The following is an 18,327-nucleotide window of genomic DNA, read 5'->3' on the forward strand; positions in this document are numbered from 1 at the left end:
TAAGGAATGAAACAAACACGATGGAAATTTTATAGTTAGAAATTATGAAACTAGGAAATAAGAGTAAAAATCTCAAAATCAATTGTTTGGCTTTTGCAGATGATCTGGCAACTTTGCCCCGATATTAAAAGTGCAGAAAACAAATTAAACTTTTAAAAATATTTCCTCAAAAACAGATTTACAAATTTCTTTTCAAAAAACTAAATTCATGTAAAATATTAAAAATGCTGCAAAGACTTTAAAAACCGATTATCGAAAAATTAATGAACTGATAAATTTAAATACCCATGTGAAATAAGTAAACCCCAAGTCTTTAGATAAAGAATCGAATAAAATTAGAGCTAGTAAAATGGATCTTGCCAATCACTTAATAAAACATTTATACAATAAGAAATCAATTTCCAGAAAAACATAATTAGGCATTATAATACAGTTATTAGGCCTGAATATTTGTATGCCTCTGAGTATTTATATCTGAATAAGATAGGCAAAATTGAAGAGCTAGAGAAAAAAGAGAGGAAAATACTATTGACCCTAAGGTTAGTTGAAATTGAAGAGAATAAGTGGAGAATTAGAAACAAAAGATAATTATTAAAAATTAAAAACATTGCTGGCAAACATTGTTCTTTAATATAGGATAATTATTAGTATGAGATAATTAAAGAGCATGCGGGTGACAATTTTGTATTTATATACAGTTCATTCTTTTTTAAATTAAGCATATATATATATATATATATATATAGTCCATGACAGTCCCGGTAACGTAAGGATTCCAACGCGGGGTCATACATCTAAATTGGTTCAGCTGTCGAGCTGCTGCAGTGAAACATACATGCATACGCCCTAAATACAATACACTCCTTTTTTGGTAAATAAAACATTCAAGAATACATGCAGTTTTATTAATTTCATTAACATAAATTAAAATATACAGATTACATTAATAAACGACACCTTTCATAAGTAAAAGAAGTGACAATTTAATAAATTTATAGTGTAATCATACCTTATGTAGTTGAAAAGTTATATACATGCTAATAATAATAATAATAATAGTCAACAAGCATTTAAAATTCGATAATAATAGCAGAAAAATTTCATCTAAATTAATTTTCATTTCACTTTTACTAAAACTAAAATGATCATTACTATTTCCGAATAAACGTGGCGTGTTAGATCGAGAGTGTAACTGATGCAAGCAAAAGTTAGCCTTCAATCTATTAACAAATACCCCGTTTGAATTTTAAAAATCGGACGATTGTTTGCAGGATTATTATAAGAGCACCTCATTGCACCTCCCTAAATAGTGCCCCAGGGCACCCCGTTTGTTACCAGTTGATGGTGATGATTGGTCTAGTCTCGCATAAGGTGCTCGCATCACTTCACTAGTCTAACACGCAGTACCCACGAGAAATCCATTATTATTGAACAGAGATTTTTTTAAATGTATTTAATATTATTTTACTTAAGGTAAATTTAATCCTTTTATTTTTGAAATATTATTCAATCGTTCGATTCGAATCATTCATTTTAAACCCAGCTAACCCACTGTGTTGGTCTAGTGGTGAACTAATGGTGAACGAAATCAGCTGATTTCGAAGTTGAGAGTCTAAGGTTCAAATCCTAATAAAGGCAGTTACTTTTATATGGATTTGAATACCAGATCTTGGATACCGGTGTTCTATATATATATAGCCTATGACACTCCCGGGAACGTGAATCCTTTAGGATTCTAACCCGGGATCATACATCTAAATCGGTTCAACAATTGAGCTGCTGCGGTAGAACAAACATACATACATACATACGTACGTAGATACACCTTAAATTCATTACACTTCTTTTTGGGCATTTGTGAAAATGAAGAGCTTTATAAATTTAACGATAGACTTAATGATAAGGAAAAGAAAACTGATATGTTTTGGCTATCTTTTCACAATAGAAGAAAAAACAAATGACTAAAAGAATTTTTAATTTTGTCTATAACCAATAAAACTAAAAATACCTGGTTCAATGAAGCTTTAAAGGATATAAGAGAACTAAATATCGCCATAAAAATAATCTTAAATAGAAATAAATTTAGAAATATTATTTTAGAAAACAAGGATTTCCTAGAAATATTGCTCTTCATGATGCAGTGAAGAGAAAAAGTGAAAACATGTGAAGAAAGATTGAATAAATATTGAGAAGAAAGGAAGTCAAAAAAGAAAAAAAGTGATAAGAGATATTTATTGTAGTCATAAGTTGGGCAAGATAAGAAGAAAAATCTCTTTTTTTCTGTTTAGCCTTCGGAACCACCGTAAGGTATTACTTCAGAGGATGAATCAGAATGATGTGTACGAGTGTAAATGAAGTACAGTCTTGTACAGTCTCAGAACGATCGTTCCTGAGATATGTGGTTAATTTAAACTCAGCCACCAAAGAACATCAGTATCCTCGATCTGATATTCAAAAAGAAGAAAAATCTGAAACTAATAAGGCTATTTGTTGTCTTTTAAAGTAATATTTCGTTCCGACGTCCGTGGCGCGTGTCTATTTCATCCTCTGAAATAGTACCTAACGGTGGGCAATAAAGTACTCAATATTTTTACAACGCACATGGAGCAAACACATACGGCTCATGTAAAGCAGCTCGGTGAGTATCATTCTCGGCGCCGTTTAAACGGTAATGGTGCCTGTACAGACCTCGGGAGGGGCGGCGAAAACAACTGTCGTCTCCGGTCTAAACAGTGCCGTGAGTGTATGAAGACCTCCATCTGTTCTTTCATCCTTTTAGCGTGAAAACGGCGCTGTGTTCACGGTTGCTGTGTGTGAAACAAGCCTAACTGAACACAACGTTTTCCGCTTATAAAAGAGGATTAGCATTTCTAAACCATTTAAATCTAAATTCTTCATACACATTCATTTAAAATACATTTAAAAGAATTTTTTTACTGAAACAGAGTTACTGTGTTATTTAATTTTTAAATAATACTTATTAAAAAAAATAATAAATATACTTTTATCTCCAACCCTTCATAGTGGACATACAAAATAATTTTCATTAACGACTTCTGCATTTAAGTTATTTTCAATCAATTCTTTGTATTTCATGTATTTATTTTATCATTATTTCATCAGTTGATATTTAAATAATTAATGTGGATTTTAGTCGTATCTACTTTATTATCTAGGATATCTGGTATTAATGTTTTACGCTATGAAACCAATAACTTTTCAATACTTCTGTAATACCATATAAGCGTTTTTTTTTTTTTAACTTTCCTATTTTCTATATTTCGTTGCTTTAAGTGCTACACATCATGCAAATGGTAAAGGAAATATTTTATTTTAAATTGAATTTTATTTTAAACTGGAAATTTAATTCATACAATTTCATTGCTATTTATATATATATAAATATATATTTATTATTTGCTTATATTTATATATATATTTATTTGCTTTCAAATTTTGTGAATATTAATATTATCAAAAATTATTTTTTTTTTTTATCTCAGGATGTTATTTCGTTCTTGAAATTTTCTTTTATTTAATTTACTTTTTCTTTCATACACAAATTAAAAAGTTAAAGAAATATACACCTTTATTTCTTTTCATTTCTTTTTATACTTAAGTTTGTTTTTCCATATTTATTAAATCTTATTTAAATTACTATCCAATTTATGTAAAAATTATAAATAACGCGTCTTTCTTCTTTATATTTTGGTTTATTTTCTTTAAATCGTAAAAAGTTATTTATTTTTTTTTTTTTTAAATAATTGACCGATAATATACAAGTAGTTTTGTTTTTCTTCAATTTCCCTTTTAAAAATTAATGTTAGCGTAAAATTGTTTCTTATTTTTATATATAAATATAAATTATAATTTCTATCACTCGTTCTGTTCCATAAGTTAATCTTATTTATCTTAAAAATAATTTATTTATTTATTTTTTTTTATTATCTTAACTTCCCCTAAATATTTGTAGTACGATTATAAACTACCTCGAGCTTCCATTTTTATTCTTCTTTCATACATTTTTCTTACCCCTTTATTCCTTCTTCTTTGGATGATTGCCATTTGAATTAGGTCATCTATTACCCTTGTTCTATCTCTCATGTTTGCTGGCACCTTATAATAGCCAAGAGGGCAGCTGCTATTTTTTTAAGCTTAGGGTAGTGTTCTTTTGTGGACCTTTGAAACTGCCCAAGGATTTTTTGTTTTCTATTCGTAGGGAATTTTGTAAAAAGTACAATTAGCTACTTAGGTCTTTATTGTTTAAAGCCAGATCAAACATCTTATTTCTCGTAAATTTTAATCTAATTATGTTATATTTTTTTATTATTATATTTCCTATATGTATAGAGTACGGGAAAATATTATTTTTTCCCCATATTTTAATATTGTACGGGTGCTACAAGATTTTCTAGGTGTTTTTAAAAATTAATAACTTTTTATATAAGCTTTTCCTGTTCTTCTCCGACTTGAAAATTAGAAACTTGGAAGTTTTGATCTGAGAGATACAGTGTTGAACAAAGAGTCAGTATTACGGAAGTTTTTATTACGTAAATAAACAGAACTGTAAGCTTTAGGGAACGGAAAATTCAAGACTCGCCCACGAAAGACAACTTCATCCCACAAAATGTACAATTTTATTTGAAATCAATGCTCAAGACATCATCGTACATCATTCGCAATTTTTTCGAAGATGGAAATTCTGTAACTATTAATGGTGAACGGTATACAGCCATACTCCAAAGTTTTTTACGTTCTGCGTTATGAAATATGCCACAGATGTAGTTTCCAGTAGGATAGGACCCGCATCTTACACGGCCATTCCCAAAATTGAGCTCTTAACAGACATTCGGTGAACTAATCATTTCGAGAGATTCGGTAATTCCTTATCCGCCTACGGCAGGGTTGTATCCAGTAACTAAATTTGGGAAGAGGCCATTGGGGGCTAGGGGATCACATTTTCCTACTCCTGATTATGTTGAGTATGTAATATTTCATACACTTTTATTGGATATATTACTATATTCTGAACTATTTTTAAACACGAAAAATTGTTTAACCAATCATTAATTAGTATTGCTGTAAGAGAGGTAAAAAGGGACGGTTTCGACAAAATCAAAAAGATGCTTAAGTTTCTTCACTTTTATTTCGATTTATAAAAATTAAGCTGTAAGTTATTCAAAGTGATCCTCACGGGGACTCCAGAAGCTAAATTAACTTTAAGCTCGGACGTTGTAGTCCTAACAACTTCAATCAAAACTGCTATGCTAACAATTAAAATTATATAATTATGTAAGATGGGATTTAAATTAAGTTGATTTTTATTTGTTCTTTAATTTCAATATTTATAAATTAATTTTTACAATCCAAACTTTACATATTTTATTTCATACAATAATTTATTTACAAAATAAATTCATCTGTCTGGATGATTTCGCATCTTAGCATACCGATCGATAACGCGATCTATATCAATTTGCATGTCGTTATGAATATGCATTAGAGCAAGTGACGTCAGCCTCTCTTAATTACGTATTAAAAAAAAAGATATATTCATGTTAATTACAGGGTTGTAACTTGCAACTGGTTATTTTGACAATACAGTATTGGTAAAATATTTTAGTTATTTTCAACTGGATTTTCAAAATGCAAGGACTTTAGGAGGAGCCACGGCCTTTAGGGGATCTCCCTCCTGGATCCGCCCCTAGCTCATGGTCGACTGGTATAACCACCGTTGACATTTTGCTGCGGGGGTTACCTCAAGGAGAGAGTTTTCCAATAAACCAGGAATCCGTGAACGGATAAAAAAGAACATCCGACCTGAAATCAGACTTTTAAATGAAAATCTATTATGGAAAACATCTTAGAAAGAACAAGTATGAGCGAGGCTGAAAATGGGGGGGGGGGGCATTTGCAGAATGTCGTCTTTCGGAACTAATTTTTAAAAAACTCCATAAATTGTGCTAATTTTCTTTACAAATCGTTTTTGTAAATTTAAATTCTTAAAAAGGTTCTGAAATCCTTTAGAAACGTTTGGGACACTCTGTATAATGAATGAAATTATATTGTGTATTGTGGATGTATAGTTTATAAGAATAATCTATTAGTATGTACTTAGCAAAAGAAAGAAACAGAACATTTTATAATTTAAAACGAAAAAAAATTGTCTGTTAAATTTTTTTTTTATATTACTGTTTATGTAACCCTGACATTTAGCCTTTATTACAATAGAATTAGTTTGTTTGTTGTAGAAGCATTGCTTCCAGGCGCTAATAACGAATCTTCGTTGTAACCCCCACAAAAAAAAAAAAATATATAATTTAAAATAAAATAAAATAAAATAATAATTTTTAGATTAAAACAATTTGAGTTTTGTAAATAAATGAGATTTTTAATAAAGATAAAATTGTTTAATTTTGTTATCTTTTGATTATAAAATATAGTTTGTGTTTTTAATAAATTAGTCCACAGATATTCTTAATTACTGTAAGTAGTAAAGTGGTGCATGATGGTATGATGATAATAATACGCTACACCATTTGGAAATCGGTTGAAGAAGTCATTGTACTGTGTATACTTTGCTGAAGTCTTTGTCTTTTCAGTTAATGGAAATTTCAGCACTATACTTAAATTGTATCTCCTTCCACTCTCTCCCGCCACATATTCTTAGCAGAACTCTTATCTTTAGTGGTTTAGGGTATATTGCAAAATTTGTGTGTGCGTGCGTAAGCACACGCATGCGTTTGTATTGTTTTAATTTGGTGAACTGTATTAGTTCTTTAATGAGAACTTTTAACTGTTTACTTATTTGTTTGTTTTAAAGCTGAAAGTAAGATATTTCAATTAATTCTTAATTTGCTCCTACTTTTTTAATACATTTAAAATTTGTAATTTAATTATCAAATTAATTCTTAATTTCTAATTTTTTTCTGTTCGGATCCAGTCTCTATTTTTATTTATAATTTCATTATTGAAACATAATTTTTTTGTTGTAACCTCCTCCCATTTAATATTTTATGTACTTAATTTTTAACGTACGTTCTGTAGGAAAAATAGTATAATATTATTGATAAAAATATCACCCCTCAGTTAATTACTTTCCTCGTTGTTTATTTGTTCTTGAATGTAAAAATATTTTATATATGAATGATTTATATTCCTTAAAAACGGTTTAATCTAAAAAGGATATTATTTGATTACTTATTAATTAGAAAGAATTGCTTTAATTATTTAAATTTTTGAAGAAAAAACATATTATTAAAAAGATTTTTTTTTTTGGCGCTGTAATGTAATCACGAGCTAGTATATATTCAAATTTCACTCTTTCAATTTTTTATTTATAAAATATATATATATATATATATATATAATATTAATATCAAAAATATATTTTTTTTAACGCAACTACTTTCCTGTCTAGATAGCGCTGTAGCAGAGTTATAGCTATACAAGGGAAAGTATTGTAATCGGTTTAGTTTGGACATATGAGGTTTTCACCGGATTTTCACGTTTTGACGCCTAAGAAACCCCAAAAACCAAAAAATCGAATGGAAATTTGCCGGATGATAATGTTCGTATGTACATATGTACGTATTTGTGTTCGTTGTTGGCTTCTAAATCACCTTATATCTCCAGAACTACCGGACTGATTTTGACCAAACTAGTTCAGATTACTTCTATATATGGGGCATTGTTGACATTAAATTTTCAACTAGGTGAGCGAATTAATTATATGAATAATATTTAAAGTGTAAAAATGTAATTTGGTCTGGCTGGAACTCGAACTCGATCGCCCGGTTGACTCGGTACAGAGTGCGTTAAGCCTCGCGACTACACCGGTCTGCCGACCGTACGAGCGAAATTTGTTCTATGTAAGTTGTGAAATTACATTACTTAAGTTAGTGCCGACCGTCGCCGCTCGTACCGCCACATCCGCGCGAATTAAATACGGTATACGCACGCGTTTTAATTAGAATCATTTAATTAAATAAACGAAAAAATACTTTATTTAAATAAAATGATAAATATTTTAAATCAAGTTGTGTGTTTATGTGTGTGTAAGCACTGCATCAGAAACAACTTTGTTGTCACCTTTTTTTACGAAAAATGACATATGCTATTCTTGTAAAAAAAATAAATCACTTTTTCAGTTCTTTAAAGTTTTATTATAAAATTAAGGGCAAAAGAAGAAAAATTATCTACAGTCTTTTAGTCTTTAATTTGGTACCGACTTAAAAAAAATTACTTTTTATGAAGTTTTTGTTTAGAATAAAAAAAAATTAACTTTTCTCAAGAAACCGGCATATTGGTAAAGGTAAGAAAATAATTACAATTAGATAACTAAGAAAATTAAATACCAAGTTCGATTTCGATTTAAGACTCTGGAATGCGTGAATATTTATGTGTGTATATTTTTTTTATTCAAAATTTTTCAGTTAATTTTTTAAAATCATAACATAAAAATATTTCAAATAACAAAATTACATCTGGTTATAATAATTACGTTATGACAATCCGATGACAAGGAATGATGACGAACAGAAATATTTTCAAACCGAGTATATAGGACAAAGTAATTTTTGTTTGAAATAATTGTGTGGTAAATTTTGCATAGAAATTAACATCGAGAACTATTTCTAAAAACTAAATAAAGAATCATCCGCATCGAATCATTCGATAAAGAGTAAAATTAGAATTACACAATCAAAAACGATAAAAAAGTATTTTTTTGACGGGACGATGACCGAACGCCTTCCGGTTATCTAGATTCGGATAGTAGAGTGTCTGGGTGATCATGCAGGGGCTGTGAACATACCATATGGTTTAGATCCGGCCCGCTAGATAAGAGGGCGAGGTTTATTAGCGGGTAGAAGTCCCGCACTGCTGTCTGCCTGACATCGGCTGGCAGAGCTTTTTTCCCACCTACGGAAAACAAACAAAAAAATTAAAAATACAAATACGTTCAGGTCAAATTAATAATTTTTTTTAAGAATTTAATTTTTTAATGTTTTAAAAAACCATCGCGTGCGAACTGAATGTGTTGGACACATGTAGTCCATAGATTTGACAAGTTATAGAACCGAGTGATGATAGTGTTATGACATAATGTGTGTTTACTGGTTCTTAGTTGTTAGTATAAGTATGTTTACTAACATGGACGTTTACGGTTATTATAATATCTCTGTCGTGAGATATTTTAACGTATTATTTACTTATGGTTTTGTCAGGAAGAAAACGATTGTATATTTCGTTCTACAGAAAAAAAAATTTTTAAAGACTATTTTTAAACGGGTTTGACAATTCATTATAAAACTAGTTTTTATTATTTTTGTTTGAAATTATAAAATTAATTTATAAATAAATAAAATAGAAAATAAGTTCGTTTGTTAGTGATAATAATTTCTCATTTTATCTGGAAGAGGGAAAATAAATATCGTTATAGAAATAGCAAAGTTATCTTTATTTAATGTTAAACTCGAATCGGTAAATCTTTTGTAAAATTAAGACCGATGAACAAATACCAAACCTAAATCGGGAATTGAATCTGGTAGCCTTCTTATATCAATCGGTCTAGGGTTCTACCGATTAAATTTCAATCGGTTTGATTTACCAGAAGTACCATTGCATAATTTATCGTTAAAATTTCCCGGATATATTATTACATCTATCTGGTTCATCAAATTTTTTATAATCTACAAAGTAGTCTATAAATGTAAAAAGATTTTCTAGTACAGTAATTATATGATAAATATTACACATATATCTTGTCATTTGTAATGTATTTCCTTTTTTTTTTGTGGTGAAGAAGGAGATTGATAAAGCTGTTTTTTTGTAATTTAAATTACTACATTTATCTTATAGTTTTTTTTTTTAGAGTATCTCGTATGTTACCGTATATCTTGTTATCGTGGCACATTTCAGACATTAAATTATGTTACATAGAGCTTATACTGCTAAACATTTTTTTTTTTTTTTTTTTAATACAACGTTGGTTTTATTTTATCGTAGATTAAAATCTTTATTGCTTTTAATCTGGTATTACAGTTCTCTCGTGTTAGATATATATAATATCTTATCGTAGAGAATTAAAATGGTTTTAAAAAAAATTGTTAGCTTCATAAATTTTAAGGAAGTAAAAAAGAAACGTTTATAAAATTAAATTATTCAACAAACATTTTTCATTATTTATTTATGTTCATACATATATAGTGCACCCGTAATGATTTTATAAGAGTTACCGTAAAGGAAAAATATTTAATTATGAATGGTGTTTCAAATTGTACTTTGTTTCAAATCTTCCGTTAAAATGTTTCTGAAGGTTTAAATGAAAAAAAAATTACTTGAAGCAGTTTTTAAAAAATAAAATTGATCCCTGCCTAAAATTTAACAAAGTATTTTCTGCGATTTCTTTCGTATTACTTTATTTTGTTTTTAATACTAAAATTTTATACTATATTGTAATTATTATAATCGGCAATCTTATTGATTAAATAAATGAAAGCAATAAATTGTTCTTATTCAAAAGTAAGTGGAAGTCTCTTACAAGATTTTATTATAATTTATTCGAACACTTTTTTTTTCATTAAAGATTTATTTAGTTTTTGTTATTTTTATTTTTCCTAAGTGAAAAAATAAACAAGGGGAGATGATTTAATTTGCCACATTATTGAGATTATTATTTACCTTAGAAAAAATTCTGTACATGAGCAGGATTCGAACCCGAAATTTGCAGAATGAAAGGTTGAGAGGCCATCCATCTTCTAGCATCGATATAAAAAAAAGTGTAATTCTTCTTTAAATTTTGAAATCGACATCAAATTAAAAACAAAACAACTCACCATCTTTCTAACTTATAAAATTAATTTTTCTTTGTTTTAATTATTAAAATATAGGTGCATGTATTACGTATCTTTTATATTAATTTTTCTTTAATCCTACAATACCTGATGCAGAGTTAAAAAAGTGACGCAACCTTATGAAAGAATGTTTCCTTCTTTTGTGGCTTATTTAATTGAAGGAAAATGAGTTAATCAATGCAGCAGAGAATATTCTATTGTCTTAATATTCATTAAATGTGCCAGTTATGCCCAGACCCAGAATTCCTTCTCAGAAAAGTACGGTGTGAATGCACCAAAAAAGTCCTGCATCAAGCGGCTGTACGAAATATTCCAAGATAAAGAGAATGTAACAGATGCACCCAAAAGTGGTCGACCGAAAGTGCTAACACCAGAAAAGTTGATCTACGTGCAAGCTGCCTATTCTGTTTATTGTGTTTGTCCCAAGAAGTCTGTGCAACCCCTATGTAGCCAATCTGGTCTCTCTGTCGGAAGTGCCCACACGACATTGTGCAAATGTTTAAAGAGGCATCCGTGCAAAATTAGTGTTGTTCACTAGTTGTTACCTGCAGATATTGGAAAACCTGCAGCTTTCTGTCACGGTTCATGTCATCTGTAACGCCAAATGGAGAAGAACTCTGTGATTGGTTTTGGTCTGACGAGGCGTGGTTCTACCTCGATAAATTCCTGAATGCAAAGAATTCACTCATTTGATGCACGGAAAATCCATATCAGCTGCACGAGTCACCCCTACACGGACAAAAAGTGGGTGTTTGGGGTGCAATTTCTCGTAGGAGAATCTTCATGACATTCTTTCATGGTACAGTGAACAGTGAGCGCTACATACAGATGGTGCAACAATTTGTAAACACTATACCTGCAGATGTGGTTCCAGCAGGGTAATGTTACGTCTCATACAGCCAACAACACTATGACTTTCTTGGATCAGTGTTTTCATGACAAGTGATTTTGGTTGTAACCCCCTCGGTTTCCTGATTTATCCCTTCCTCATTTTTTCTTGTGGGAATACCTTAAGGATGCTGCTTACAGAACTCATCCTCACTCCGTTCTCGAATTGCAGAGCGAAATTGAACGATGTGTCGCTGCAATTCCTCGACAAACTCACAACATATGTGTAAGGGCATGCAACGTTGTATTCAATTATGTGAATCGCATAATTGAGGCAACTTTCAACAACTTCTGTAACTTACTTATTTTCCCGTACGGTTGCGTCACTTTTTGAACTCTCTAGAATATTGAATTTTAATTAAAAGATTCATTCCGTTTATTATGAAAACAATAAGATTTAATACTTAATCTTTTAAATTAAATGAATTTTACGATGTTAAATAAAATTAATTTTCCAGAAGATTAGAAAAACATTTGTTCATCAGAATTATTTACAAAGCCTTAGAAACAGTAATCTTAATAACCAGCTTAATACGATTAGATTTTTGGTGCTGACCTCCGTGGCTGACTAGGTAGTGTCTCGGCATTTCGTGAGGAGGTTCCGGGTTCGAATCCCGGTCAGGCATGACATCTTTTCATACGGTACGGATTTCCACCGGGCTAATGACCGTAGCTGTTGATGCCCGCTCTTTCATAACAAAAAAAATCTCTGTTTTTAGTTATACCGATATTTTAGCCAAAAACTTTATTCACGGTTAAGTTTATAATTTTTTATTTGTTAATTTAATACTAGTCGATTCGGCAGTACTTCTCTAATAGAAAATTTGTTGTATGAATTAAATAGATTCTGTATTATATTTGACGTATGTAACCTACATCGTTCGTTTCGTTGTGCTGTTACTTTGTCCGTTTCATTTCTTCTGTATTCTCTCATTCTCTTGGCTTGAATTGGGTGTCGACCAATATTTTTTCGTTTTGGACGCATTGTTATTTTTAAATTATTAAAGTTTTATCCTCTATATAATTATTAGTATTATTATTTACGTTTTTTTTTTTTTACATTTCTGTAACTTACGAAAAAAATGAAACTGACAATATTACGAAAACAATAAATTGTACAATATTAACCCGCTATAAAGTTTCTTTCTTCTTATGACTCCCGAAATGTTTACAACAGTTCAAACTACACTAATCTCACTATTATATATATCTATATATAACGTTTAAATGAATAACCTAAAACTTCTTTTACTGAATTTAATGTAGTTATAAATCAAGAGATATCGATTGTTGTTTTCTATATCGATCGTTGTCTGTGTCAATATCGACTTCCTCAGACAGCTATTATGCGAGACCAATTTTGTCGTTTTGGACGCAATGTTGTTTTAAGCATGTAAACTAATAATATGTAAACACTTCCGAGACAAATAATGATAAATTATGAAATTTTCAGCGAAATCAGTTAAGTAATTTTATTTTTGAGCTATTAGAGCACACACGAAACGAAGATTGTCTTTTATTTAGATAGATATTCAATTGGATGTTTTTTATCCAGTGATTTTTGTATCAGTTTGTATGTACGTTAAAAGTATTATTTTGTCAAAGTATAGAAACTTTGATTGACTCGCAGGTGGCGATGGATTCATATGAAGTTCCGCCCCGATACGCTATCCTCTCAACTGTACTTTTGTTAGTGCCAATACTACGTAAGTCTGCGGGCATTTATGTGTTTACGTTTTCTAGATTAAAAGAGTCATAAAATAATTTATTTTAGTTAAAATCGATTTATCTGTTCTTATCGTACTTGAAATGTTTCAACGAGAAGCTTCTTATAAATAAATTAAAAGATGTGATTTAATATTTAAAGTACCATAAACTGGTCCCTTTTAAAATAAACCAATTGTGATAATAACATTTAAATTTTAAAATGTAATTTAAAAAAAATTAATTAAATTTTTAATTACAGATGTTTTTTTTATGTTAACAGGAGGTACGAGTGATACATATGGCAGTGCCACCGCCACCATGGTAAAGACGTTCCAGGCGTACTTGCCCCATTGCCACAGAACCTACTCTTGCATACACTGCCGGGCTCACCTTGCTAACCACGACGAACTAATATCTAAGGTACTTATATTTTTTATTTTCGAAATTTTTATTTTTTCAAGAAAATATAATGTAAAATCGTTATAGGATTCAGGAAAGGAAAGTTTGTGTAAACAATCACACAAACCTCCGTAGCGCGAGTGGTAGCGTCTCAGCTTTTCATCCGGAGATCCCAGGCGTGGCAATTTCACACGCAATAAAATTGTCATTCCTTCTCATTCTCTGAAGCGATACCTAACAACGGTCCCCGAGGCCAAAAAAAGAAAGTAACAAATGGAATTGACAAAACTATTATAATTGGCTAGAAAAAACATGTATTTAATTCCTTTCAGAGGATATCTACAACTGATGATCACTAGTAAATGTGAAATATTGTTTGCTTTTCACTGGGATATTAAAACCGCAAATGATCAGAGAAAGTTACATCAGTGCCTATACTTATTACTAAGATCAATTTTTCGAAATAGCAAGGTAAAGTTTCCTACGAGGGACGCAATTGGCCGGGTTCTTTTTCAGACGGACGCAACTGACCGACGTCCTTTGAAACGAGTGGTAGATTAAGAAATCTTTTTTCGTTTTTTTTTTTTTCAAATATACTCTTTTTTCCTTTTTTACCTTTGACAAAATCTGGAAAAACAAAATTGAAGCACCCCAACTCTAATTTTTATTTTTGTAATAATTTTTTTTATTGTTCGACCGTTTCAAATTGTAACTTTGAATCTCTTTTTCTCTAAATGAGGTGTTTTTATTGTGGGAATATTTGTGAAGAAGAGACACCTTTTCCCATTTCTAAAATCGGAAATTATATAAATTTCATGAAATTAGTTTATTTTTTCAAATTGTCGACTAAAAAATGTTTGTATTTGTAAATATTATTATAAAATAATTCATTTTTCAAATGTGCTAAAACTATTCTCATTTCTCCTTTTTTTAACTACATTTTATGAAATCTTGATATTTTATATTAGAAAATGATTCCATAAATGTTAATTAAAAAGGTGGTTAAATAAATAAATCATAAAAAAAGAATAATGAATAAGTGAAACAAGAGATAAATATTAAAATTTAAAAAACACGACTGCCAAAAAAAACATCGCTGACAAACATTGCTCTTTATTGTAGAATAATTAAAGAGCTTGCGGGTGACAATTTTGTACACAGTATAAATTTGTTTTTAATTTTTTAAATCTATTTTAGCGTATATTCAGCCTATGACAGTCCCGGTAACGTATGGATTCCAACGCGGGACCATACACCTAAATCAGTTCAGCCATTCAGTTTCAACTGATATGGTATATACTATTGTTATATATATATATTAATCATACTTACATACATCCTAAACATTATACTCCTTTTTGGGCAGTCGTTTAATTAGAAGGACACGAACACTTTCTTCAAAAAAGGTTAAATTTTAAGATTATTAAAATGATGAAAAAGTTTTTGTTAGTATTGATTTTAAGTTATTTTTATTCAAATAATTTACATTACATTTTAATTATTGATATAAGCTGTAAAATAACTAATTTACACCCGAAAAATGAAGAGGTTTCTTTTTATTTTATTGGTGGACAATTTATACTGTAAGGTCATTGGCCGATGACGACTCTAGAAACAATGATTGTGACCACTATCTGTGCTTGGTTGGTGATTTATACTCATATATATATATATATATATATATTTCTGTAATATCGTGTTGTGTGGTGTTATATTATGGATAAACTAAACTATAATTAGTTATATGAGTTTTGTTGATAAATTCGTTGTGATACAATCAGTGTTCGTATACGCTGATTAAACAGTCGCGTGCGCGCGCGTATATGCCTGTTGGTGTATAATTTTATTAAATATGTAGTGCTGTGTCTTTACACGCCATCTATAGTTATATTTTTTTATAATTTTAATATACGTAGATTTAAAAATTAAGTTAAATGTCAGAGTATAATTTTAAAAATTTTGGATTTAAAAATTTTGATATTTTAATATTTTAGGTAAATTTATTTTTTTTAATCTAAAATATTTTCGTCCTGAAATTTTTTACGATCTGTCTTGTTATTTATATTTTACAAGTCTTACAAAATTAAAGTTGATTCAGTTCTAGATTTAGTTTATGACTTAAATTTACGAGGGATTTTTGGTAATCTATGTATATGTATACTATTATATACATTATTATGATTTATATATATAATGTGAAGTTTATGCCTGCACCTCTTTTAATGCGGAGACCGAACGTGCTGTTATGTACGCTCTATGTGCAGTGACCCGATATACTTGTAGTCCTATAGAACTTGTCGGCTTAATGCATGCTGGTCCTTGCGCGTATAGCAAACTCCATTATATACATATATATATAAGCTGAACCCCCTTTTGTTGCATGTTTGACCTTGAACCTTTATTGCTTCTTTTCATTCTGACCGCCACTACCCTTTCCATCACTGCTTCCTACTCTGTCACGATCATCATCCCTTTTCATTATCTTATTTATTTATATTTGTTTTAGGTAGATTCTTATTACTCCTTTTTGTACGTCAGTTTTATGGCTTATTCGTCTCGTATCTTTTGTCGTTTCTTCAGCGAACATTTAATGAGTAATAAAATTTATGAAAGCTTTGTGTTATTTATTATTACTATTGTTATTATGTCTATAAGAGTATAAACATCTTTGTCTGACTATCAACTGAAGATTTATTTTTCAAAATTTTGTGTTATTAACTTATATTTAGTACAAAACTAATCTTTAAGAATTCGGGTGTTCAATTTTGACTATTAAATATAATCATAAAACAAATTATTTCACCGTAAAAAATAAATATTATCGATTTATGTAATAAAACTACTGGATTTTTTTAATGAAGATAAATTGTGAAAAAGGTGATCCAGTGGAACTGGATTTTTGTATTTTACATCAGTTATCTTAAAACCAAGTGGATTTACAGTTCTGGTACCTGTTTAATTGTATTTCCCAGCTCATTTGAGCCGACCTAAATTACACTCCTTAATTTGGGTCCCAAAAATTAAAGCACGACTTCTTTTTGTTAGAAGGGCTGAAATCCGGGAGAAATCTTTCGCTAGCTGTAACTCGAAAACAAAGCGTTTCTAGACCTATATTTATATGTACCTTTTTCATTATTTTTCCCGGTAGAACGTGTCCTTAAAGTTTCTCGATTTATTCGTGGGACACTCTGTACATTAGTGAAAAAAAATTAAGAATACTTTTATTAAAAAAATTATTATTAATATTTGTATAAGGCTGTAGTATAACGTTTAAATTACGCGGCTGGAACATGTATCATAATGTGGATAATTATGAAACAGAATTTCATTACATTATGATATAGGTGTTCATCAGAAGGCTACTCTTTTCAACAACTGACCAGTCAGAAGCGGGTATTGTTTAATGTATCAGCTTTTTTCGACTTTATTTTAATCCGACTTAATAGTTAGCAAGCAGAAGTTAATTTGACAGTACACCGATAGGTAACTAAGTTTCTATATTACACTGTTTATCCTTTTATTAATTATTGCGGATTTTGGGGAAAATGTATTAAAGAAAAGGCAGAACTTATCACTTAAAACCTATTATCATAGAAATGTATGTTTTCATGTATTTTTTAAAAATAAAAAAAATTATTCCTTAAAGAATGATCATTAATTTAAATCAATAATCCCAATTTTTTCTCAGCCTTAGAAAACATACGGTATGTAACTCTACAATGACCGTTAATGCAGTATTACGAAGTTTACGACTCTCTCCTAAGCTCGTGTCGGAATTTACTTCGCACTCTTGCATTATAGACTCGTTGCATAATATACTATTGTAAATAGTATTATTTAAAAACTTCATCCACAGAGAGTATATTGGTTTCATAAAAATAATATTTCAATATTTACTTTCCCGGTGGTAGCGATAGTTGTTATTGCTTTTGCGGGAAAGTTTATAAATCGGTCAAAAAAATCTAAAAAAATTGTTTTTTTTTTTGATTAAGGAGACAAAAAAATTTAATAAATTGTATATAATCTGCGGAAAAACGTTTTTATTCCAATGCTCCTGATAAAAATCTATTTTTGTCAGACGGATGTTTGCACGTATGTATGTTGACCTTTAAACTGGTGAACTTTGAACTCTGGACCCTGTTGACAGATTTTCTTCAAATTTGGTAGATAGGTACTTCCCTCGAGGGAAAGGGAAAGAATATATTAAATTTTGCAAAAATTGTAAAAAGAGATGGGAATGTTTTTGCCAAATAAAATTTCAAATCTCTACTGGGGCACTTCAGTAAAAGAGTTTTCTTATAGAAGTTGAAGTTTTTTTTTATTGACATCACAAATTACCAAAAGATTTTATTTAATTTTGGCCCCTTCCCAAAAAATGACTTTTTATATTTTTCTTTATTTTAACTTTATCTTGCTTCAGAAAAGGAGTTAATGGGTTTTTCATCTACATTTTCTTCCCACTCCAATAGTTGTGTTA

General features: G+C 29.8%; 1 protein-coding gene across 5 annotated transcripts in view; it reads left to right on the plus strand.

Annotated features, from left to right (window-relative positions):
• Positions 1–18,327, plus strand: part of Ypel (Yippee-like) — a 603,854-nt gene that overhangs the window by 490,143 nt on the left and 95,384 nt on the right. For all 5 annotated transcript variants that reach the window (XM_075362050.1, XM_075362051.1, XM_075362053.1 and 2 more), the window contains one exon: positions 13,732–13,871. In XM_075362050.1, coding sequence (XP_075218165.1) covers positions 13,732–13,871 — 140 coding nt within the window. The remainder of the gene's footprint in view (positions 1–13,731; positions 13,872–18,327) is intronic.

Source organism: Lycorma delicatula, chromosome 4 (assembly GCF_047948215.1).
Source record: "Lycorma delicatula isolate Av1 chromosome 4, ASM4794821v1, whole genome shotgun sequence".
NCBI lineage: Eukaryota > Metazoa > Arthropoda > Insecta > Hemiptera > Fulgoridae > Lycorma > Lycorma delicatula.